At 32.5% G+C, this 26,866-nt stretch overlaps 1 protein-coding gene across 1 annotated transcript; it reads right to left on the bottom strand.

The window, feature by feature from the left end:
- Positions 1 to 75: 75 nt before the first annotated feature.
- LOC109019431 lies at positions 76 to 7,488 on the bottom strand. The gene is made up of 8 exons (XM_019001714.2): positions 7,098 to 7,488; positions 5,268 to 5,762; positions 4,728 to 4,890; positions 4,084 to 4,378; positions 2,990 to 3,062; positions 2,822 to 2,912; positions 1,678 to 1,757; positions 76 to 645 (listed from the first exon to the last, which is right to left on the bottom strand). The coding sequence occupies exons 1-8, from the start codon at positions 7,179 to 7,181 to the stop codon at positions 388 to 390; spliced, it is 1,539 nt and encodes a 512-aa protein (XP_018857259.2). The 5' UTR covers positions 7,182 to 7,488; the 3' UTR covers positions 76 to 387.
- Positions 7,489 to 26,866: the final 19,378 nt, after the last annotated feature.

Genomic DNA, 26,866 nt, shown 5'->3' with positions numbered 1-26,866 from the left:
AGATTCAGAAGTATAAAACCCTATGAGAAATGAGATGTTTGTGCCAGGTGTAACTCTCCCTGGGAGACCACAAAGTCGAGAAAACCTGTGCTATTGCTATAAATCATATCCCCAAACACAATCTCGAGATACAGACACTAAAAACGTCTGAAATCTGCAAATGTATGTGTGGTGTATATATATATTGCAACAGAATAATGCATCCTGCATTAATTCTACTACCATCAGAAGCCTGTACAAACAAGTCTGTGTGATAAACATGTAAAAATACATATATGGTGGCCTTAGCGAAGTACTATAAAAGACATCACGTTCCTCTTTCTCAGGTGCAACAAAATTAGCTAACTAAACAAAACAATGTGATATTAACCACCAATGGGTACCATTTCAACCCCGGCTAAATGCATCTTGATTTTCCACTTCAGATTGGTGGTGGCGTTCGGAAGGGCGCATCTGTGGTGAATTTAGAGATCTAGGAAATCGACGAGGTTGAGTCATCACTTGTGAACCATGATGCTGCTCTGACCGAGCCTGCCACCTTCTTCTCCATCTCAAAAATTCGACAAGAATAGAACTTCCACTCATTGAAATACCGAGCCCAGCAAACGTTGCCAGCAGAATGGACAGAACTGCTTGCAATTGAAACTGCAGTCCACAAATAAATGCAAGCATTCACACAAATTTCTATTAGTTTAGTGTTACTTGGATGGTCTTTCTTTCAGGTCTTCAAATCGTAACTTCAGCATCCCATAATATAAATAGTGCCACATGAAAGTGAAGAGGGTTGCTACAGTTATTTCAATTAGGAAAACAGGGCTGGGAAAATATAGGGAAAATTACATTTTACCGCTTCAAGCTATCCCTCCTTTTGCAATGAACACAAGAATACCAAATTTATCATTTTGCCCCAACTACCACCAATTTTGAAAATTATCACCTAATTTATAATTCAACCGTTAAGATCGTACCATGTTACCACCTACTTTTGTCCATCATAGTGGTCAAATCAAAATGACAAAGTGAATTGCAAATTGTGTTTTAAAGTGGGCGCTAAACGATGACTCTGGCGATTTAGTAGGTCATATTGCAAAAGGGATGATAGTTTGAGGGGTAAGGTGTAATTTTCCAAAGATATAATCTAATGTATGTAGATCCATTTTTTCTACTTGGTATTAGCTTGTATGGGGTCTGAAGATGCACAAACCAAAACAGATTCATGGCCAATGAATAGGGCTTCTTGATAGATGCTATTAACTGATTTATACTGATGTGATGAGCAAAAAGAGCAAAATGCTCATCTGGGTCATGTATGATTTCTATTGAGTTCTTTCCCCGTATCAAATTAGAATGATCTCACTCTAACCTTTGAGAATGCATATACTCATTTTTATGCATGGAACTTTGGTCAAGATCCCAAGATCAGTAGCATATCCAGATTTAGGCAGGAAAATACTATTATTTTTTTGTAATGTTTAATCATTATTTTTTAAAAGTCCTTTTTGTAGTGTTTAAACATGGTACATGAACCAGACGGTCCAAAGGGAGATGGGGTCAAATCTTCCCTGCTCTTGATTATACCAAATACTCGTACTAAATTTCTAAGATAAGTTGAGCTTTATTGTAGTTTCAGCAGAGATAAGCGAGCAACCAAAAAATATAAAGTAGAGAGGCTCTTACCAAGGAGTAAAATATATGCGCAAAGAGAACTAACAGAGCAAACTGGATTGACGCAAAAACCCAAACAAATCTTCTCTCCACTGTATACAAAGGTTCAAAAGGTGTGGGTCAGCAAAATTGTGGGAAAAATACTTATTTATGATATTTTATTGAACCAACATTTACCAGGACATTTTAAACTTTCCAAGCTTTGATGTTTGGTAGTGTGTCCGTGAATGATTAACCTAGTTTCTAAATGTAGTCCACTTGTCCACATATCCAATTTGCAGTAAATACTTCCTATGATTTTTTTTATGAATAAAAATAACAGTAAATGGTTCCTATGACAATACCCTTATAACAGATTTATCCATCTTTACATTATTTCTTAAGGATGTTTGCCAACATGCCCAGTGCCAGAGCCATGATGTTGCTTCACTTGGTGTAAAATCAAACTAAAATAACTAGGAGAAGATAAATTGATATGATATTTCATTTTGAAACATTTCTCAGTCTAAAAGAAATCAGTTTGATTGTCTTTTACGAGTTTTCATTAAAATATAGAAGCAAAAAATAAATACTTGTGAGAATGGTAAAAAAAAGTTTGATTGTTACGGGGGTTCCTGGAACAAAGTCCCCACTAATCCCAGGGGTGCACAGGTCCTCGGCGAGGAGTTTCCCACTAGTGCAACTTCGGTAATTCAAGGGGGTGAGAATGGTAAAAAATAATCTAAGGTAATTTAAATTGAAACATGACACATGACTGGAGTCATGAATAGTTCACCACTTTTAATTTTATCACGCTGTCAATAGTTTGCATTGGTTACCATTGAGGTTGTTTTAAAAGTTTTTGAACTTTTGTTAGGTTTAGATTAGAATCACGTGTAGACAGGCTGGGTCTTTTATTTATTAGTTTTTTAACTTTTTTGCAATTTTACCTCATGTTGTTTGTTTTCGTTTTTCAATAGTTTGTATTGTGTTTTCTTTAAAATGGAGAATGACTGTATTTTTTTCTTTAAATGACAGACACCACCGCATCCTTTAACCACCTAAATTATTTCTTGGTCTAACCATTAAATGTTTTCAAAAGTGATCCTATGATTTTTTTTAGTGAATTCGACTATAAAAAAAATCCCAAATTTCTACAACTGTACACTGAACATACCCATGGTTGAGGAAGTCATAGATGAGAGCAGACCAAGCACACAAGAAAATGGAAGAGATATAGCAATTGCACTAGTACCCATTTTCCCAACCTGCACACAAATAAATATATCACCAAGGACATTTAACTGTTGTTTGACAGATCTGGATGTGGAATGGCTAATCTTACCAGTAGCTGTTCAAGAAAACAAAAGTAGGCAAGCATGCTGATAATGACGAGCACTGGAACCTCCTGCCAAACCCTAAATGAATTTAAACTGATAAAATTTAGTGCATGACCATTTTCATCATAAATCTTATAATAAAACAAGATAAACTGGGATGTAACATGAGGAACACTTCAACTCAAACACATACATGATATTCTTTCTCGGTAAGTACTATAAATGACTTTCCTCAAAGATACAATACACTTGAGCATTAAGAAAAGTATTCATGGAAATAAAGGGTGGGGGAGGTGTGATAGATGACACCTTCTGATCTTTACCAAATCAGAAAACTTTAGTGGAAAAGAGGCTTGAATTGCTCAAGCATCAATAGGTTTTTAGCCAAAAGTTACACCTTGAGATCAAAAAATCTCAAGTCAGCATGCGTAAGTTTGGTTCTAATGATTGTGGGGAAAAATGAAAAATTGTGTACTTATTGTAAATTTGTAACAAAAATTATGTAGTTGGCCCCCCGTGTCTAGATATCAATTCTGATGGCATTGAAGTAGATGTGGCAGCCACAATAGAAGGTGAGGTAAATTGTAGTTATTTTAGAGAAGATAGGGAGGGGGAATGGTTGGTCAGGCTAAACGGTAACCAAAGCCTGCAGCAGAGAAAGGGTGAACTCAATTAGGGACCAGTATGGTGGTAAGAGAACACTATAAGAACTACCTCAACCATGGCATATACTGATATCGAGTGGTAAAATGCTTGTAACACTGACCAAAATCAGTGTGTACAATAACAGTGCAGCATTACTTTCTAATGTGTCTTATAAAAGCATTGTTTGAAGGTCATCATGCAGGACATCATCTCCACCTTTGTAATTGAGGTGGCAAAGCAAACTAAATCCAGGCAATCCTTCAAGAGAGAAAGTTTAGCACTATTTTGAGATGAATTTTTGGGCACGTTTGGTGAGTGAAGGAAACTGTCCAGGTACTTTTTGATACTCGTAAGTGATTAACACTCGGATAGCACCTCATATTTCAGAACAAGATGAGGCTGATTGGCTGTAATAAGATTTGACATTCTCATACATTCAAGTATGTTCACTTGCCTGTATCCATCAACATCTGCCAGGGCTCTATTTGCTCCAGTATTTTGGGTTCGAATACTTTGAATGCGTAACAGAGTGACAGGTAAATTCTTAACCTCTTGCTTGCACACATCACATGTCTTGTTGCCCTTGATGCTGAACCATTTTATTGCACATTCTTGGTGAGCCAGAGCAAGTTCACCTTTGCAGCTGCATTCCATCTTCAGAGTCTCACCACCTTCACAAAGTTCAATCAGACAAATTCTACAAACAGCCTCTTCTTCAGGTATGTCTTCACCACCATCATCATTCTTATCTGAACCATGAGATTATAATAAGACAGCAGGCTGATAACCACAATTGATAGACATTTGAAATACAGATAATAAGAAATTCAGTTCACAAGCCATTGAAAAAAAGAAAGAATATATCCATACACCTCTTGTGAATTGGCAAAATTATTAGATATAGACCATGCACTGTAACTTCTACTGACATTTAATAAATAAAAAATAATAAGGCCTTGTTTCTGAGAACTTGCCCCAGTTTGACCTCTCAATTGACCGTCAAACCCATAACAAAGATATAAAATGTAAAATCCAATCAGTTTGGATATTCATGAACATGTATGCAAGTGCATAAAGAAATTAAGACAACAAAATTACCAGCTTCCCTGATTGGAGAAGTATTTGATGCTGCATCAACTTCCTTCACTCGAGGTGTAGAAGGAATTACACGAAAAAATGAATCCAGCCTCCTTATTCTTCTTTCTTTGTTGTTGATAGGGACTGAAAGAGAGCGAGATATCTGCAGCTGGGCTCCTTTTCTCTGCAAATGGGAAATCACAATGGAAGTAATAAATGTTCCGATCCTCGTATTGTTCTGACTGTGATATTAAGGCTTCCCACAAGTAAAAACCATAGAAGATGTAGGAAATTGAAGGAAAGTGCACTCAACCATTAGTACTGGGAACTTCTGATGTCCCTGACTAATTTTTCTGAAGCCTACTCGGTAATATGCTATGCATTAGAAATATTTTACTTTAAATTATTTCCCTTGCCCCTAAGCATCACAAATGAAGAACTTAACAGCAATAAGTCCAGAGAAGCTCTACCCCTTATGCTTACGACCTTGTGTTGCTTTATAGAAGATGAGGTCAATAAACTAGGTTTAAACATTCTTATACACTAATCATGAAAACTTACACATGAATTGTGAGATCCACTTGTGCTCCCAGAATGTGCAGATTCTGGGTGTGAATGTGCAATTGGAGTTACAGGAAGTGATGATGTTCTTTTCACCCTAGGAGTGAATATCTTTGTAAGTGAATATGAGCTTGAGATTGAAGACTTTTCTTGTGCCTCTGTTGATGAAGCTTCAGAACCTAGATTGGCGACCTTCTCAATATCTGAGGAAGTTCGATAGATGAAGCTTAATTTTGGTAAAAGACTTCTTATGGATGATCTGCCCCTAGCTGAGGAGGGCCCGGGAGACCCAGTAATTCTTTCATCAATAGAACCATGTGACAGGAGAAAATTTACTTTCTTGGGAGTGGGAGTTGGTGTTGAGGGCATCTTTATACTAACAAAATCCTGAGAGGACTCTCCTGCTGTTCTGGAGGGTATCTCTAGGAAGAGGTTTTTCCGTTTCCAGGGATGACTGTTTGGAGTATCTTTAGCTACTCCCATCGAGTCTTCCACCTGAAATGGGACAAGAAGAGTTTGGCAAATATTTAAAACAAGCTCAATCAGTAGTTTCTTGCTTTTAACAACCTAGCTAAGAAGCAAAAAATTATGGGCATACTTTTGATTTTTTTATCATAATGCACATACTTCAGATTTTAAAGTGTATTGTTCATGCAACTCTCCCTCTACATATTGATTTCAATCAACTCACTTTGAAATCCTTAAAAGAAGTGGTGTTCATATTTCTAAGGAAAAGAAATCTGAACAATCCGTCACCCTGTACCAGAATGCACTCTTTTATCATCAGAAATAGCAATGCAATAATTGCATGATATAGCCTTTTCCGGTAGATCTGATATAGTCAATGGCAGGATAACTCTTCTCATTATTACTTATCACAAAAATACCTCTTCTCGTCATTTAACTCACCTAACCTAATCATCTTGGCTAGGCAGAAGCCACAAAAACATCAACGGATGCATGGAATTAGTACAAAAGAGAATTTTCATAATAAATTCACAAGATATATTAATATGGAGGTTTTACTTGTAGGTAAAGGTCAAGAAGCTCTTCTTTCAAACTAACTTCCGAGCGCTATATAGCATTCCTTTCTGTGATATCTTTTGTACTTGACCGAATCTTAATGTATCAGATATAATTTTCTTCCATTGAGTGTTGTGCCTAATCATTGCTAGGTTTCATATCCAACGCCTACTGATTTCCAATCTTGTCGCTAAACAAAAAGATAAAACTTTGTAGTCTGGAGGCATATTTTAGTTCATTTCCACAAGATCAGCTGGTCCATAACCTCTCACCACGCAGGTGATGTATTTTTTACTTTATTGGACTGGCCAAATTGGAGCAAGACTTACATGTCTTCAACATGGGATTTGCGTAGAAAATATGTATACATACATGCATGCATACATAGAGTATATGTATACATATAATATATACATAATATATATATTATGTATACATATACAACCAGACACCCCCTTAAGCTCACTTCCATCTCTACACTCGATCGATACTTTCATAATTTTTTTTTTTCTACAAGTAAAAATACTACAACATATTAAAGTGAAACATATCCCATTAGCAGGAAATCTCAGACAGTTGAATTTGAGAACAAGAAAAAGAATACCAAAGGGGAACAGGAAAAATATGTATAGGATCAGAACTTGGAGGTAACCGATCCGAAATCTTTAACTTGGGCACGCATCTAATGAGATTAACACTGAAATTAATACGAAAGGACCCCTTTCAAACACATAGGGATGTAATAATTCAAAGAGCTGCATATTAAAAAACAGATGAGCAGAAAAGGAGCAAGAAAGCACAAAGTACCTTCCGAACTGGGACAATAACCGGGCTTTCGCATTCACTCACAACATGCCCCTCAGCCACAGGCCGCTTCTCCTCTGTTCCCATTCTGTCATAACAAGACCCCACAACCCCAAAGGCGCAGCAAAGAATTTGAACTCTTCCGGTAAACACAAGCCTATCCAACGTAAACCAAGCTTTTTGAAATTCTAAACACCAGTGAGAGAGAGAGAGAGGAATAAAAACTTGTTCCTTTGGATGCGGGGGGAAATAAAGGAGAGATTAAGGGTGAAGAATGAAGATGCTGATAAAAAAACATTTATGAAGGCGGAAGGTGGTGGGATGGGAATTGGGAAGGATGGCCTACTACTGCCTGCCTTAATCCTGCCACTCGCTCGCTCCCATCCCACTCCCACGGGCCCCGCACACACACAAAACCGGTGCGCGCGGACTCGGTTGCATTTTGGTTGACACACGCTAAACTCATACCCATCTTCACTGCTTTCCTTTTTCTACTCCGAGATTTCGTTCCCTTTTTTGTCTCTTCCTTTTCACTCGACACAAACAAACAAGGTGCTCTCTATTCTCTAAAGTTGTGTGCAAGTTTATCCCAATTATTTTCCTTCTGTTTTTCCATTTGAAGTTATTAGGGTGTTGCCACCACAAAATAAGTTTTATAAAAAAGTGATGAATTGCCAATCGATCAAAAGTTTAAATATAAAAAGAGAAATGTTTTAGTCATAAAAGTAAATTCATAAACTGACGTCGTACGTTATATTGTAAAAATTATTTTTATTGTAAAGTAAATTTAACGTTTTACATAAAGTCACATCAATATCTAAATATATATATATATATATATTTTTTATATTTTTTTGTAGTTGTAGTATTACTCATATAATAATAAATCAAATTAATAATTATTATCGTGGTGGTATAATCAATCAAGTGAAGTTTGTAAGGTTTTTATTGTAAGATTTGTAAGTATTTTTCATTTCGTAGAGCTTATCCTCTCCAATTTATGAAAAAGGAAACACGGTTATGGATGAAACGAATCGATAAATATTATTCTCCTATTTATAAAGTTTCAATCGTATAGATTAATGCGACATATTTTAAGTGATTTTTCATTTAAATAATTAATATAAAAATCACTTTAAATATATAACATTAGTTGATACGACTAAACAAGACAAATTTTTATTAAAAAGTAGCATTACTAAAAAGATATCCTACATAATTTGATGTCCAATGACACATTGAACAACGCATAAAAGTCCAAAGGTATTATACTTTAATTTCTAGTTTTTGCTCAAGTTAAAGGACTTTGAGGACTTCCATCAAAAGAGAATTTGATGAATAAATTTGTGGAAGTACCATATCTTTGTTGTTGGTCGGTTGATTGGTTTTTATTAAATGATAAGAGACGATGTGACATTAAGAACCACTTATATATATATATATATATGTATGTATGTATATATGCAACCTAAGACAAGTGTAAAGGTGAAGATAAGGAAGATATGTTTTTTTGAACCAAAAGATGAGTCCTTGAATCCACCTTCAAAATATATTTTTTTTCTTCCATTTTTTTTTTAATTTCATTTGAGCTTCATTTTCTTGGTATAACCAAAGATCGATAGAAAATAATGAAATAAAAGATGGGAAGGAACTGTGGAGGCATTGCTAGCAATTCAAGAAACATTGGGCCTATTGTTTGGATTTGAAAAGTTTTTCATTTCATTTCATCTTATATTATTATTACAACTTTCTCAAATTCTCACATAAAATATAATAAACAATTCAATTTTTTCAAATCATAATTCAACTTTTCAAATTTTAAAATAATAATAATATTAAATAATAATATTCCAATAATATTTTTTTCAACTTTCATCTTTCATCTAAAATAATCTTATATAATCTCTAAATCCAAACATTTGTCTTATTAAAATAAAATAATATGATATAAAAATAAAAACTCATTTCGTGTGACCACATTTATGTCGTTTTTTTTAGTAATGGATAGTTAAACACTTCTTGTATAACTAAGACCACCACGAAATACCATAGTTTTCGTGTATTACTAAATCACCATAAGTACTACAAATTTTATTACGTGATCAATCAAAAATTCAAATAAAAAAAAAATAATATTTTTTTATATCAACAAGGGTTACCAATTACTAGAGGTATAACTGGTCCAGTCTGATTTTAGATAAAATTTAAGACCAAATCAGTATGTACCAATTTTACATTTTTGAAAATCGATTACGCACAGATTAACTTTCTAATAATAAGATGAGTCTAGAGTATCATCTCATCTTATCATCCTTAGTAACACTTAATTATATAAAATATTTCAAAATGGTGCCGTTTAAGTGGTAAAAATAAGAAATAATTTGAAATGCAACACATTACCATGTGTGATCGGAGGTGACAAAATATAGGATAAAGAAAAACATTGCTATATATTCAATGTGAAACCAAACTTCAAGTCTTTGCTTCACAAATGGCAATATATATATATATAAATAAAAACAAAACAAAACAAAAGCAAAAGGCAAGCTTGAGAGTGATTTCTAGTGCAATAATTTTGGTTGGATCATGCTGATTGCACAAGCAAAGAAAGGAGGAAGGAGGGGAGGAAGAAGTGGTTGACAGACTTATTATGGACCCCATGGCAGAGACTAAGAGGATAGACAATGATGTTTAAATTGGCAGAAGAAAATCACATCAAAAGCACTAACATGATTTCCTTTTTTTTTGGGCAAAGTCAAGGCACTATCCCTTCCGCTCCCTTTGATTTGAGTCTCTTCTATCCTTTTACCTGTGGGGACGATTTTCTGATAATGATGATGATGAAGAAGAAGAAAAAGGGTGGAGGTAGGGGGAAAGAAAGGAAGAAAATGGGTGCTTTCCCTTTGTATCAATTTGTATACAGATTTCTGTTTATGCCACCAGAAAATAAAGAAAAAAAAATACATATTTTTATACCTCGAGATAAAAAGTGTTCATTTATATATATTAAAAAAAAATATCACTCGATATATATTTATTATTAAGTGTGTTTGTATTGTTTCATCACATCTTTTTAAAATATATGATAAGGGTATAATTAAAGTGTTTTTTATTTTTTTTGGTGGGGCCTATGAATAGATTATTACATCCCTTAGATCGACCCCAACAGTTTCCAAGTTTCATGAGTAAAAACTAGCTGCAAAAAGGTCAACTCCATCAATTGATTAACTATCATTAAGCATGCTATATTAATCTTTGTGTTCCTTCATGCATGATTTTGGCTTTTTATTGAAGTTGTTTGATTAAGTATTATAAACATGTTCTGTTGTATGCAAATATGCTCCAAAAGTATGTAAACCTCACACACTTTTCATCTGACATGGTGGAAATGATGTAGATTCTGCCATAAGATGCCTCCCTAGATGTGATTTTTATCTAAAAAATCCCATTGAAAATTCATAAATTCCTTTAAAATTCACACATTATGTATAGTTTTTTCTTCCTTCTTTTTTAGATAATTCGTTATTTCAACAAATTTTTTTAAGGAAATAATGTATTTATAAACTTATATTAAAAAATAAAATAGTCAGTATTCCTTTTTATGGGGTCGACAAAAGTAGTAGGAAGTAGGTTTAAGTTGGGAGAAAAGGTGGAAGCTTCGTTTGTTATCTTCTACTTTTTTTTTCCTCTTCAACTAGAAAAGTGGTCAAGATTCGATCCATGAAGGTCTCGATGGTCAAGGATTTTTTGGAATTTTTTTTAATCCAGCTTTCTTTCAAGTTCTGTGAGCCTAAAGAATACTTGGTATCCACATTTTTAACAGCCTTTTGCTTTTCCAAAAGATGCTTGCATTGTAACCTATTGTTTTGGTGAAGTGTAAATGCCACTTTCCTTTGTTTCTCATGCTTCTTTCGTTAAGTAGTAATGTTAGATACAGTCTTATAATATATAAATTTCGTATGAATTTTTTTAAAAAAGTGAGATCCATTATAAAAGGTAAGTTTTTTTACGGGACTCCCAAGTATATCATTTTTTTAATAATATTAATATCAAAACAACCCACGTACACATGAAGAAAATTAATTTGGTGTATGCAGTTATCTGTATCTATAGATTCATTCTGCACTTTAGGCCTTTGGATACAGAAACGGTCTCATCTTATTATTATAATTTTTTTAAATTCTTACGTAAAATATAATAAATAATTTAACTTTTTCAAATTTTAAAATAATAATAATATTAAAAAATAATATTCTAATAAAATTTTATTTAACTTTCATCTAAAACTATCTTATTTCATCTCATTATCCAAATGGTGTGACCATAGGTATGATGACAAGTGTGACCATAGTTATGATGACATCTTTTTGTGGTCTTAGATTAAAAAAAAAAAAAATAATTCCTCAAATGATTTCAAACAAACTCAACTCAGAACTGTAATGCTAGTTAGTGCCTTTTCCTTTAGATCATCCAAAAGCATACAGCTAAGGACCATATCAAAATTAAAATATATGAAAATATTTTAAAACAAAAAAGTTTGGAATAAATTATAACATTATATAGAATATGATCCTATCTTTCTTTCTTATTTTTCTACTTAAAATGCAAACTCCAATAGAAACTGTTCCCGTGTCATATGTCACCCACAGGTGTTGCCTCAGAAAGAGTTAGATTAGAGAGAGAAATAAAACCCAACTTTTGTCATTGACACTCAACTTTTGACACAACATCACAGCACTCAGCAGGTTTAGAGCCTAAAAGGTGACTTTTAGCTCATAAATATCAGGACTGGCTGTTATGGCAGGCATTGAGATTTTTTTATTTATTTATAATTTGAAATTATTAGCTTTTTGTAGTTTTTTTTATAGATCAGATATTTCTCTTGAAACAATACCATCCTCTCGCCAAACAAAGACAAAAAGCAGTGTAAGTAAACAATATTTATCTAAGCTACTATTTGCTTTAAGGAAAATTTTATATATACTTGTAATTTTACGCATATAATCATATGTACTTACGTGTTAGATTTTGAAATGATGAATATTTTGAAATTTTAAATTTAAATAAAAAGATAATTATAAAATATGACTGTCACTCAATACTTATAATATTTTTAAGTAAAGTTTTATGTAATTGTAGTATTACTCTTGCTTCAAAATGCCTAACATTAGTACCAGCCTCCACTACCATTTGAGTTGAAGCCCAAAAGGCTGCAAATTGTCAAGATTAGGCAAAGGTGGCGACTTGGTGAGGATTAGGCCATCACATTACTTTTTGTGCATTACTTAAGAAAATCTCATAAAAACAATTAACAGTTTACACGTTCAGGCCTTTTAAAAACAATGGAAGGTATTGCTTTTATCGTTTACACACTATACATCAATATATAATTTTTTATTTTTATTCTTTTATTTAAAAATACATATTTACACATCAATATATATATTTAAATATAAAATTAAAAATAATAAATCACATATTAATATATGTGATATAAGCCAGAATGATAAGTATAAATATAAGTAGAATCTTTCCTTCTTAAATTAGTCACTCAATCCCAAGATTGGTCCCAGCTAAAATTCTTAAGAAAAATGACAGTTGCAGTCGTGAGCGTGCAAGCGTCGCACAATCGCTTTAAAAAAATGAATAAATACGAGACTCATATAAAAAAAATTAATTAATTTTTTAATAATAAATTTTATTCTTTTTTAAAATGACTGTACGGCACTTACACACTATATAACATTACTAAAAAAAAAAAAATAAGCCGACATCAGATGGCAGAATGCATGCACCCAACATTCGTAAATAAATAATGATTGGGAATATATATGTAATAATAATAATAATAACACTATTAAAAAAAATTATCTATAATATATTATGCGTATCAAAGTTGCAAGATCTTTTGAATCAAAAGTTTTTTATAGGAATAGATTGTATAAGTGCAAAATCTGTCTTGGAAAAATGTGTAAAAAAATATAGCATCAAAATAAGTTTTTGCAAGATGACAATACATTTTAAGTAATTTTTATTTCGTTATAAAATATATAAAGGAAGATCAAAACTCAATTCCTGACTTCTGATTATTTATAGGGAAAATGACTGACAAAAAAAAATCTTCCTCCCAAAATAAGAGTAAAACCAAAACACCCATAAAAGAAGAGTTTGAAAAATTAGTAGTCATCCCTGGACATGGTATCGAATACCAGTCAAGTCTCCCCAAGTTACCATTCAGTCAAAACAGATAAAAGGTCCTTGGACCAATTGCAAGACCAAACCCTAGACCTATTGTCACACTCACATATGAATTTGCCTTGGCTTTCTCAGCAAACATAAGTTTAAGACCATCCACCTAGAAAAATCATACGGTGGATTTCGAAAGTCAACCAAATACTCGGAGAATGTCGTATGTCCCAAAGAACCAGTTAGTATACATTCTTAACTAGTATACAAGTAACCTGTTAAGAATATAACCCGATCAAAGTCATATAAAAGATCCAAGAGTCTTAGCTAAAGATGTTTATCCTCCGAAATGGTATTTTACTTCATTTCACCCAGCCAAGTCTATCAAATATTACCAGGCAATCATTGAACAAACTAAGTCAGTTATTTTCAACCCCATCATGGATAAGTTTGACCCCACCAGTTGAAAAATAGCAATCCATAAGTTCTACATTTTGAGTATAATTTCTAAAAATGAATGGGGAACTCACTCATCCGTCCTCAAGAAACTACAAGATCATGAAAAATCATTTAGTTATTATGACTATGCGGTCACTGTAGAATTATGAAGAACAAAAACAAACGAAATTTGATAATATTATGACAATCTCGTGAGGGTATTTGTCTCACAAGTTGGTGATAGATAAAGGGAATTGAGTGAGTGAAACTATGTACCAATGACCCTTATTTATAGGCCATCATGCACCGGTTGGTAAATGACACAACTATTGGTAACTTAATAGTTAGCAAATGACACAACCTTAAGAAATGACACAACTTTTTGACTAAATCAAAAGATTGTCTTTTAACACTTCACAAGTCACACAACCTTTAGACTAAATCAAAAGGCTGTGTCTCTTGACACTTCCTGTTAGTATTTTTTAATAATATTTATTTCTTACTAGTTGCTCGCCTTTGCTTTTTGGTCTTTTACATTGTGTTTAATGGGGGCTGGTAATTAAATTGCCGTTACTTTGGGTTTAATTTGGCTTGAGGCCTTATTAGTTGTTAACGTCGGCTTTTTAATTCTGAGTCCGTTAGTGTTTTTAATCTTTGTCTCTTACCGGCTCTTTGTTAATGGTTAGTGCAATCGGTTTTTCTTTAATTGGCTGCTTTTAGTACCTTTGATGGCCAATGTCTTTTTCATTTTTATTGTTTTTGCTCGTTAGTTTCTTTTTACCTCCTAGGACGTTTATTGTCCATATGGTCTATATATGTTATTTTGGTCATTGGGTACAAATATGAGACGATTTTAGGCTTCGTTTGGAAGTTGAGTTCATCTCAACTCATCTCAACTCATCATTATAACTTTTTCAAATTCTAACATAAAATATAATAAACAATTCAACTTTTTCAAATTCTAAAATAATAATAATAATATTCTAATAATATTTTATCATCTAAACTCAACTCAACTCAACTCAACTCAACTCACTTCAACATCCAAACCCACCATAAGAGAAAGTGATAGAAGAATAACAAGTTTAGTGAATATATTTTTTTGAGAGTATTTCCAGATAAAATAGAAGTATTATTTTGAGTGGAGCTTTGGGCTCAATCACTTGTGCAGAGTAGGCTTGAGTCATACGATGATCAGTTGGGCTGTTATATCCTAGAGGAGTTAAGTCAAGAAGATTTCTACTGCACCTGTTAATTTGAGACTTTGTACACCGCAGAGGGCTTGAATCTCCTTAAAGAGAACGATATTTCCGTGCCTCAGTCCAAACTGGCTTCGTTTTAATTTTAATTACATAGTAATTTGTATTATATTATTGTGTATTTTCACCAACACTTCCTTAACCATCAACTCCCATGGGAACCATCACCATGGAGAGGGTGTCATCAAAAGGGGTACATCGTTTGGTAATCACACCCTTTAGAATTACATCACTCACTTGATCACACAAAACGAAGATGATCCAGTTTAGTATTTTACCTTGGTACCAATATAAGATTTCCACTACCTAACTCTCATTTGCATACTCTTGCATATCGGCGTCAGAGTATGACAAGCCTCTACGTGCACAGGTTTTTGTCATTATCTTATCTAACTGCACCCTTTACCATATGTGCTCCCACTGATTACATATTAGGGGTGACTTAATTTCACTAAAAAATTTAGTGAACGACATCAATTATCAGTGATTGGATCAATAATCAATATCTTTGTCACACTTGACAACTTCAGCCGAATATATAACACATGTATCGACCTGTGCTGAATTTTTCGTTAAGTACTTTCTCTAGAGGCTATTCCTAAGGTTTTTCCTAATCACCTTATCAACGACTTTGCAAATGATTAACCATTTACTTGGATAATCAAATCACATTTCACTAAAATTTTAGTGAATGACACTGAAATTTTGTTAAGTACTTCTTCTCCTGAGTCTTTCCTTAATCACATTATCAGCGACTTTACCATGATCAACATTTTACTTGGTTAATCAACCTGCACTGAAATTTTGTCAAGTACTCGCTCTAAGGCCATTACTGAGGTTTTTCTTGATCACCTTATCAGTGACTTTACAAATGACCAAAATCTTCATTTGAGTATCACCATAACTCCAATTTTTTAGGCATACCCAGAATTTCCTAAGTTATGCATGTTGACCATGAGATTGATTCACCTAGGTTTCTCTCAATCCCATTCTAGTTACATATTCTCTGAATTTCTTCAGAGATAAACCTTTGGTTATCGAATCTACTACCATCTCGGTCGAGGAAATAAAATTAACATTGACCTCATAGCTTTCCACTATATCTAAAATAAAGTGATAATGCACATCAATGTATTTTCTTTTGAAACTTTGTGTTCTACTTTTTATCAATGTGATGGCAAATTGATTATCACAAAACATATTGATTGGTTATGTGGATGTACCCAAATTCTAGCTTTCAACAAAGTGTTTTATCCACACCGCATTACTCATTGTAGTACTATAAGCAATATACTCTACTTCCATAGTAGACTTAACAATACAACCATGTTTCTTACTTAATCAAGAAACTGTTGTTCTGTCAAATAGAAATATATATCTAGTTGTAGATTTTATATCATCTAGATCATTTCCAAAATCAGCATCATTATAATCGATTAACTCTATATCACTATTCCCAAAGTATAATTTCAAATTTTTTATACCTTGTAAATATCTTAATATACGTTTTACTGCTTGTCAATGTTCCTTACCCGGATTGGATTGATATCTGCTTACCAATCCTACTGCATGAAAAATATCTAATCCGGTACTTGTCATTACATACATGAGGCTTCTCATAGCTTGAGCATATGGAACTTTAAGCATTTCACTTATTTCCTCTTCATCTTTTGGGCACATATTTTTATTTAAAGTATGACCTTTACAAACAAACGTAATTAAAGATTTACAATTTTTCATTCCAAATTTTGTAAGCACTTTTTCTAAATATTTTTCTTAATCTAAATATAATAGATTTGAATTTCTAACTCTAGAAATTTTTATACCAATAAAATATAGATTGCTTCACCCATGTCTTTCATTTCAAATTTAAATTTCAGGAATTCTTTTATTTCATTAATCATATCTAGATAAATTATTTGCTAGTAATATATCATCAACATAGAATGATAATAATGTTAATTAATTATTATTTTTCCATATGTATACATAATGATCTAGTGGACTCATTTCATATCTCATTTCCAAAATTGGTTTGGTGAAACTTCATGTACCATTGTCTTGAAAATTGCTTAAGTCCATATAGTGACTTTCTCAACCTGTAGACTTTCTATTCCTTTAAGTTGAAATCCTTCTGGTTGAATAAAAAAGATATACTCTTTTAATTCACCATTGAGAAAATTTGTTTTTACATCTAACTGATGTAATTCCAAATTCATCTTGGCAACAATAGACATGATCCTTATAGATGTGAACTTTGCCACATGCGAATACGTATCCACAAAGTCTGCACCTAGTTGTTGAGTATATCCATTGGCCACTAACCTTACTTTGTACATTTCCAAACTATCATCAACTTTAAATTTCTTCTGAGAACCCATTTACAACTAATATATATTTTGAAAGATCTATCAACTCTCAAACATTATTTTTGTTTATTGATTATATTTCATCTTTCATGGCCTTAAGCCATTTATCTGAATCAATACTATTGATTGCCTCAGAAAAATTTTTAGGATCATTTTTTAAATCTTCCGAACTGGTATTTAGTGCATAATGATCTTGAAATAATATTAATGGTCGCCTTGTTCTTTTACTCCTATTGTTTGCAACATCAATACCTATAGATTGATTTTCTTCTAACTTTCTTTTATTTTTATTATTCTATATTTGAATAATATCATAATTTTTATTGCCAGACTCTATGGAGATCTGTTGATTTTCTAAATCAGTTAATAAATCTATCTAATCAACAAGAGTAATAAGGTTCGTATTTTTCAAGAAAACAGCATCTCTACTTTCTATCAATCATATTTCAGAATGATAAAATCTATAACCACTTCTATTTTCTACATACCGAATAAACATACATTCCCAAGTTTTACTTTTTAATTTATCCCTTAATGGCCTTGGGATAAGCACTTGTACCTTACAACCCCACACTTTGAGCTTGCTTAAGTTTGGTTTATGTCTCATCCATAACTCATAAGGTGTAAGAGGTTTTGCTTTAGTTTCAATTCTATTTAATATATATTTATATAGCAGTCAATAATGCTTCACCCAAAAATTTTGTTTGTAGATCAGCATATGTCATCATCGATCGCATCATATCCAATAGAGTTCTATTTCTCATTTTTGCAATGTCATTTTGTTGAGATTTATATGACATAGTATAAATGTGTCTTATACCATTCAATTTGCAGAAATTATTCAAAGCTTCAAATTCACCTCCTCTATCACTATTCAAACTTTTAATGGGCCTACTCAACTGGATTTCTACTTCTAATTTAAATTTTAAAAATTTTTCAATTGACTTATATTTATGTTTGAGTAAGTAGATATGTCCATATCTTGAATAGTCATCAGTGAAAGTAAGAAAGTATTTCATTCCTCTATGGGTTTTAGTTCTAAAAGGTCCACAAACATCAGAATGTATAATTTCTAGTAAATCTGTGGATTTCTAACTTTGTGAAAAAGATTTACTACTCATTTTTCCTTTAATACATGGTTCACATATATCAAAATTATCTGAGTTTATTTGTGGTATTAATCCACTTTTATACATTATGATCATCTTATTTTTATTTATATAGTCTAATCTTAAATGTCATAAATATGCACAATCAGTAGATACATTCAATTAATCAAAATGAATACTTTATTAATATCAATATTTAGTTCACACATGGCATGATCTTTCACACCTTTCACTGATACATTACCCTTACATATAACAACGATTCTAATTATTAAATTTAACTATGTAGCCTTTCTGATCTAGTACAGACACTGATACTAAATTCCGACGAATACTAGGCACATATAATACATATTTAAGTAAAATAATGGAACCATTTATTTTAAATTTACATGTACCTTAACCCAAGACATCGCAGTATGTGTGTTGTTGTAATACCCTTCTTTCCACACTTAAAACAGTTTCCAGTTAATAGTTTACTTTGTTTCTTTTTCAACCATTTTTTTTTCTTGAAATGTTTTGGTTTCATCTTGTTCTGTGTAGAACGCTTGTCCTGGGCCATCAATAAATTGGATGATTCACTATCTTTATTTATTCTCTTTATCATTTCTCCTTCAAGTACTAAAAGTAGTGGAAGCGATGTCATTGTTATTTCATTTCTACTGTGTTAAAGAAGTAACAATGTGATCCCAATGTGAATGAAGACTATTTTGTATAATTGTAACTTGCATTTTATCAGTGAGAGGATGACCAGTATCATGTAATTCTTTTACAATTAACTCCATTTCAAGTACATGATCGCCAACATCATCATTCTTTTTCATTCAACTTCGGTTATACTTATCAAATAATAACTATATATAAGTATCCGATCTTAAACCATACTTTGCTTCAACTGCATCCATAATTTGTTTAGCAATTTCATAGTCTTCAAATAAAGTAATAATGTGATTATTTATACAATGCAAAATTAAACTTTTTGCCCATGTCGTGTTCTTCTCATTTATCTTTACTTGATATGCTGCTCCCACTTTCATTCAGCCCATTTTCTACATTTTCTGATGGCTTTCGTGTTGTTAATGTGTATAAGGTTTTTTCATGGATTAGAAGAAAAGTTTTATGCCTTTTCCAGGCTCGAAAATTTCTTTCGTTCAGTTTTTCTATCCCCGAAGAATCAATACTTTTCTTCGATGCTGATAATTTCATATATTTGATCACTTCTTAAATTTAAGTTTTAGTGCAATTTTATTTATTTTTATTGATTTTAGGTTTCATTGTCTTCATTTAAATTTTATTTCAGATTTGAAAAAAAGAAAGATCCAAATTTTAGAAGTCTATTGTCTAGGGTCTCTCTCATTTAAATGACAATTTATCTAAATATGAGGGCTTGTTATTGAAGTTGTTTTGAGAATAAAGATCAAGTTGAAATTAAAACGACGCTGAAAAGAAGCGGAACGGAAAATCCTCAAGATGCAACAACAAAAGTTGATGCGTGAAGGAAGGAAAAAAAAAAAAGCTCAACGACAAAATCTCAAAAACCGATCCCAGCTCATGATTTCACTCTACGTACCACCATTAATGATTTAAAAAAAATTGAAAAAATAGATGACGTGGGAAAGAAGAAAAAAATGTGAGAAGCTTGAAATCAGAGATGAAAGAGACGTGACCCATCTGCACATGCGAGCAGAGACCAACGCACAAAGTAAAAATTCGAGGTCGCTGGGAACGACGGGGAGTTTTGATTTTCTTTACTTTCAATTGAAAATTATGGTGAATTCGTTTATGTTGAATTTAATTTTTAGCATGAACTAAATTTTCTTTATTCTAGGAAAACGATGTAATCTAATTCTGAACTATGCTTGCTTTTCTATACTACTTTGAAGTAATTCTCTTTCATATTTGTCTGATTTATTATTAATTAGATGATTTTGATCTTGTGATTTGCTATCGAAAGAGGGAATTATAAGATAAATCTTGGATATTTCGACATAGGTAAATATAGAAATCGAAAGACTTGTATGAACCTATGTAGTATTAAAATCATTGGTCTTATTGCTTTCTTGCGTTATTAATTTACATACTCTTGTGTAAAATGATGAACAAAAATAATTTCCAATTGACCATTGAAAGAGGCTTTGGATGAATTGGAGATTTGCTAACAAACAGAGAGAATTAAATTCAATTAGTTAGATGAGTAAAGCATAGTGAGGGATTAGATGAAATCTATTTCCTAGAAGTTTTCTTTCCTATTAACTTGATCTTCAAACAACATCTTTCTTTTCATTTGAGTATTTTCTTTGAGAATTGATTTTATTTTAAATTGCAATTACAAAATCTTGGTGCCTTTTCTAAATAAAGTCGAAATTAGTATAATTTCGGTATTTGTCAAAAGTAAGTTATCAATCCCTGAGGACGATACTCTTCTAATCACTTTACTATAAAACTACGATATTGTGCACTTGCATTTTTGCATCGATCAAGTTAAATAATAAACCTTAAAAAAATTAACAAGAAGAAGAATGTAGAAATAATAAATGTGTACTATTTAAATATAATAGTTCAACTGTGAAAAGTTAAAATTATTACAAACTTAATAGTAATAAAAATCCTTGGATTTAATCCAGGGTAGCAGCCTCAAAATTCTCTTATTATATTTTAAATAAGGGGAAAAATGAAAGTGACCCCTCGATTGAGAATATACATGACCTTTCCTTGATGTTTCACCTCTTTGAAAGAATTTGTGGCTATAATTTTGACCAATAGGTACTTTGTAATATTTTGGCCCGAAATTTAGAGCACAACCGCTTTTGAATGGACCAAATTGGATTTGAAATGATCTCAAACGGCAAGAAAAACTAAAATTGCCCCGAACTGGTTCAAAAAACCGAGTAAACCAGTACAACCAGTTCAAACCGGGTTCAAGAGAAAACCGACGGTTGGCAGCTCGCAGCTCGTTTGAAAGGTGGCAAAACAATGTCGTTTGGAGGTGACCGTTGTGTCTCTTCAGTGGCCAAAAAGACAATGTCATTTGGCACTATGGGCTGAACGACTAAGTCGTTTAGCCCAGACAAATTTAAATTCTGAGGACCGTTGGACGATGGTGCAGGGTCTTCTTCTTCCTCGCGCTGGGTGTTTTCAGAATCTGTGAAATTTTTGTCTTCAATTCCATCCGGCGAGATGGTGACTGACGATGAGGACTCTGACGTGCTCTCGAGGTCCATGAAGTCTAGCAACGGTGATGAATTCCGGCGACCCCCCAGAACAGTGACAGTGGATGATGAAAAAAAAATTAGAAAATGCACTATTTCTTTGTGTAAAAATATTAAAATACTTTTCTTCAAAATAATAACAACTTACAAGATTTTGAAAATTCTCAATATAATCTATGCCTCCCACTGTGATTTGAAGAAGTTTCTCTCTTGGATTTAAAATCCTCCGAATATGATTATAATATGCAAATGTGGTTGCCAAACCAAGCACTTGTTTATTTATGGTCTTCACAATATGCGAAAAAATTTCATTTGACATGACCTGGCTCTCTGATACCACTATAGAATTATGAAGAACAAAAAGAAACAAAATTTGACAATATGGTGACACTCCCATGAGGGTATTTTTCCCACAAGTTGGTGATGGACAAAGGGAATTGAGTGAGTGAAATTGTGCACCAATTACCCCTATTTATAGGCCATTATGCACCGATTGGCAAATGGCAGAACCATTGGTAACTCAATGGTTGACAAATGACACAACCTTAAGAAGAAACGCAACCTTTTGACTCAATCAAAAGGTTGTGTCTTTTAATACTTCACAAGTCACACAACCTTTTGACTAAATCAAAAGGTTGTGTCTCTTGACACTTCTTTAACCATCACCTCCATGGGAACCATCACCACGAAGAGGGTATCATTCCAAGGGATGCACCATTTGGTAATCACACCCCTTAGAATTATAGAAGCATGGTTCAAAGTCCTTCTCTACCAAAATGAGACCTACAATCATTCTTGGTTTATAAATTTTGACAACTCCTTCAAAAGTAAAATTCCTAGTTGTTTGTTAAGATGGTAGACTATCTATGGTCCCATCATGGAAATCTACCCAGAAGAATTGCTATAAGTAATCAGACAGTTTTATACTATCATCCAAGTTGATAAACATGATTCTTAGTTTTCTGTTTCCCTCATTTTCATAAGTAAATATAAAATCTCATGGATACTAAAATAGGAGTTTGCCAAAGAACAAGATACTTGTATAAGGAAATTGTATGTAAAATGGTGAGATTAGTTTAAGTTTCATAGAGCTATCCTACAAGTACAAAAAGAATTCACATCACCAACAGACCAATCCAAGTTCCTTGCACAAAAAGCAGGATTCCAAACAGTCATGGCTTCAACCATGAGCCAAGTAAAGATAAAACACTATTCATGATTAGTGCATCGTCCCATGATCAAATATGCCCCCCGTCTGCAGAAGATTTTAGTACCAGAGATTATTGCTACAATACACTAAAATCTCAATACTACAAGTCAAAATTGGTGACATAACAAAGTGGCTACTAGCACTACCATGCTATTAAAATCAAAAGCATAATGAGTTGAGAAGAAGAATAGCAAAAGGGCACTAGCATGTTAAAGTCAACAACAAAATAATTTTACACAAGAATAGCAAAAGGCACTACAAGTGAAGGAATCCAATGAAGCATTCCAAAACAAACCTCCAAGCCCTATAAAAGGGAGCATCAATAAGTGAAGAAGCATTGCGAAAAATATTGTAACAAGAGAGCAAACCATAAAGAGAGAAAATAAGAAAGAAACTACTCCCTTATTTTCTTGATGTATCCTTGTTCGTCAAAACCCAAGTTAATCTTTGAAGTGATTTATTCAAGTAAAGCTTAAGGTTGTAAGTAATCTTGCTATTTTATATAAAAGTACAATTTTAAAGTATATTTATTTGTTTATTGTTTACCTGCTAATTTATACATTATGTTGTTATTTATTACTTGCTTTCATTATTATGTTTACTATTTATAAAGTCATTAAATAACTATGAGCATCCATGTCTCGCCTCCATCATAAACTAAAGTCTACTCCCACCAATTTCAAAATATCTTCTATAACCTCCAAGTTACTCAATGTCATATGCGAAAAATTATCCTCCACTATGATAGAAAATAAACTCCAACAATTTAACCTCAATTATATAGTCTCCAAATATAGTATCAAATCCGCCCCTAGTTTGTAGAAGATTTCAATACCAGATATTATTCGTACAATACAATAAACTCTCAGTACTACAAGTCAAAATTTGTGAAATAACAAAGCGACTACCAATACTACCATGTTGTTAAAATCAAAAGCATAATGAGTTGAGAAGAAGAATAGCAAAAGGGCACTAGCATGTTAAAGCCAATAACAAAATAATTTGGCACAAAAATAGCAAAAGGCACTACAAGTGAAGTAATCCAACAAAGCATTCCAAAAAAAACCTCCAAGCCCTATAAAAGGAAGCATCAATAAGTGAAGATTCATGGTGAAAAATATTAGTATTTGGAGGCTATATAATTGAAATGAAATTGTTGGAGTTCATCTTCTGTCACAGGGGTGGATAATTGTCCGCATATGATATATAAAGCATGTGAACAACAAACAAATAAATATACTTTGAATTATAATTTTTTTAAAATAGCAAGATTACTTACAACCTTGGGCTTTACTTGAATACATCACTTCAAATATCAACTTCAGTTTTGACAAACAAGGATACATCAAGAAAATAAAGGAATGGTTTCTCTCTGATCTTCTCTCTTTACCGTTCACTCTCTTAATATTTTTCATCATGCTTCTTCACAAACCGATGCTCCATTTTATAGGTCTTGGAGGTTTTTTTGGAATGCTTCGTTGGATTCTTTCACTTGTAGTGCCTTTAGTTATTCTTGTGCAAGTTATTTTGTTGTTGACTTTAACATGCTAGTGCCCTTTTACTATTCCTCTTCTCAACTCATTATGCTTTTGATTTTAATAACATGGTAGTGCTAGTAGCCGCTTTGTTATTTGGCCAATTTGGATTTGTAGTATTGAGAGTTTACTATATTGTAGCAAAAATATCTGGTACTGAAATCTTCTGCAGACTGGAGGCAGATTTGATCATGGGACGACGCACTGATCATGAATAGTATTTTGTCAAATTTCACTATTCCATGAGTAGTGTCGGTGACTTGATTTTCTTCTATATTTTCTCTTTTATTGTCTTCCTTCAAGGTCAAAAATCTTCACCGAGATAAGAATAGAGATATTGTGTTTCTTGAAAACTTCACTAAACCGTGAATTTAGCATAGTCTTAGGAGTGTGACTTTGGCTAAGCTTAATTGTCGACTCATTCTTCAATTAGTTGGTATTAATTATTCATAATATTTAGTAGGTACTATTCCTTCTTGGATACAGTTTAGGTCTTCTAGTCTATTAAAGCAACTACTTTAAATTCAAATTCCTTATTAATAACTGTTTTTACTTTAGCATGTCATTTTTGGTAATTCATTCTTGTAACTATTCCTAGAAAGTTTTCTTCCTCCTCAATGCGAGAAATAGATTCTGTTTGTGGGATGTCATTTTTATCTTGGTGAAAGACTTCTTGTTTTTTATAAAATTCTTGGTAAATTTTTAAGATTGTTACTTTTCTTGTTGTAATCTTTTGTTTTCATTTTTTAATTATATTATTTCTTTTTTAATGGCTTATTTCTTATTGCAGGTCGTGAAGGGCTAATGGTTTTTGTGTGTGTGTTTTTTTTAATTTATCTAATATTTTATTCATATTTACTTGTGGTTCAGTGGTGGTCTCTTTTATTGTTTCTTTCTTTGCTTAGTGGGTCCTTCAATGTTTTAAGGTATTAAGCTTTAAGAAATGATACTTGTAGTCGTGAGTGTGCAAGTGCTATATAGTCAATTTAAAAAAGTAAATAAATATGAGATCTACATGAAAATAAATTAATTTTTTAATAGTAAATCTCACTCTTTTTCAAAGCGACTGCACAGCATTTATGCATTCTACGACTGTATGTAGCATTACTCAATTATTTTATTTTTGCAACAGGTATCTAGACATCCTAATTCAATCTCTGGACTTCTAGATTCTTCTACTTCTGTTGTTGGATCCGTAGAGCTAGTTAGTATCTTCTTCCAATATTTCACTATCAAAAGTTTCTCTTATCTCTAGGATTTTATAGAGTTTTTCTTTTTCTTCAGGAAGCATTTGTAATTGATTTATTTTATCTTTTAACTTTGCATTCTGTGTTCTAATGACCCGTTTTTCCATATTTGTAACATTTTATTTTGCTTTTATCTTTTTTGTTATTTTTGTAATATTTATTTTTTTATTATAAAATTTTATTGGTTCATAATTTTTTCTCTTTTTGTAATTAGTCTTGTAATATCTTTTTGATTTCTTGAAATATAAATCTTTTACTTTTTCTCCTGGATGGGGCTATAGAAGGCAATCCATATTGTTCATTTTTGTCTTTGTAAATTAGATTATTAATTTTCATGTCTATATACATCTTTAATCCTTCTTTGTTTATTGTACTTATGATGTCTCCATACGTGAGATTATCATAATCTATTGTTCCTGTTTGGCTAAATAAGACTTCTCTAATTTTATGGGCAAATAAATTGGGGAGGCCATTTATAAACTTATCTTTCCAAGAAGGTTTCTTACAATTCTTTCTTATCATTACTCTTGACATAAAGATATCTTTCTTTATACCATCTAAAATCACTTAAGGTAGAGCATTTCGTTTGCTTTCATAAAACTTTTCATCTCATCTAATCATTATAATTTTTTTAAATTTTTACACAAAATAAATTAAGCAATTCAATTTTTTCAAACTCAAAAACAAAAATAATATTAAATTTTAACATTCATCTCATGAACTCATCTGCTCTGCTCTGCGAAAACAAACGAGGCTAATTCAAGTGGTGTTCCTAGAAAATGTTTCATGAGGGTGTATATGAGTACATTAATTCTATCTTGGATTCCCATTTCAACGTGTGTGTGTATTTGGGGTTGGCGTTGGGGGAGGATAGAATGAAGCAGACAGCTCCACTAAAGTTAGCGTCTTTCTGCGTAATTCCATACCAAAATGATCATCAAAAGTCATTATCTCTTCAGTGATCGATTGTGAATCCTACCATGCCAACTCACCTGCCATAACGTTTGAAGTAGATCCATCCAAACGGTGGGGTTGCACTTGATCAGGTAGGTTCATGCAACATCTATGCCAAATCCATATCTTAGCCTGGCCTTGATTGATAAATCCCTACAGCTTTTTGTTCTAAACACCTTTCATGATTCGGAAAAAGACAAACTCAATATGTTGACTCAAAAGCATTAAACACTTTCGGTGAATGGCGTGAACCCTC

This window comes from Juglans regia, chromosome 5, assembly GCF_001411555.2.
Source record: "Juglans regia cultivar Chandler chromosome 5, Walnut 2.0, whole genome shotgun sequence".
NCBI classification, from domain to species: domain Eukaryota; kingdom Viridiplantae; phylum Streptophyta; class Magnoliopsida; order Fagales; family Juglandaceae; genus Juglans; species Juglans regia.
This window is presented reverse-complemented; position numbering and strand designations above follow the sequence as displayed.

Coding starts and splice junctions, on each gene's coding strand:
- LOC109019431 (XM_019001714.2), bottom strand. CDS start 7,181: ATGGGAACAGAGGAGAAGCGGCCTGTGGCTGAGGGGCATGTTGTGAGT. Junction 4,891..5,267: donor GTGGATCTCACAATTCATGT/GTAAGTTTTCAT, acceptor TCCCATTTGCAG/AGAAAAGGAGCCCAGCTGCA. Junction 4,379..4,727: donor TTCTCCAATCAGGGAAGCTG/GTAATTTTGTTG, acceptor CTCATGGTTCAG/ATAAGAATGATGATGGTGGT.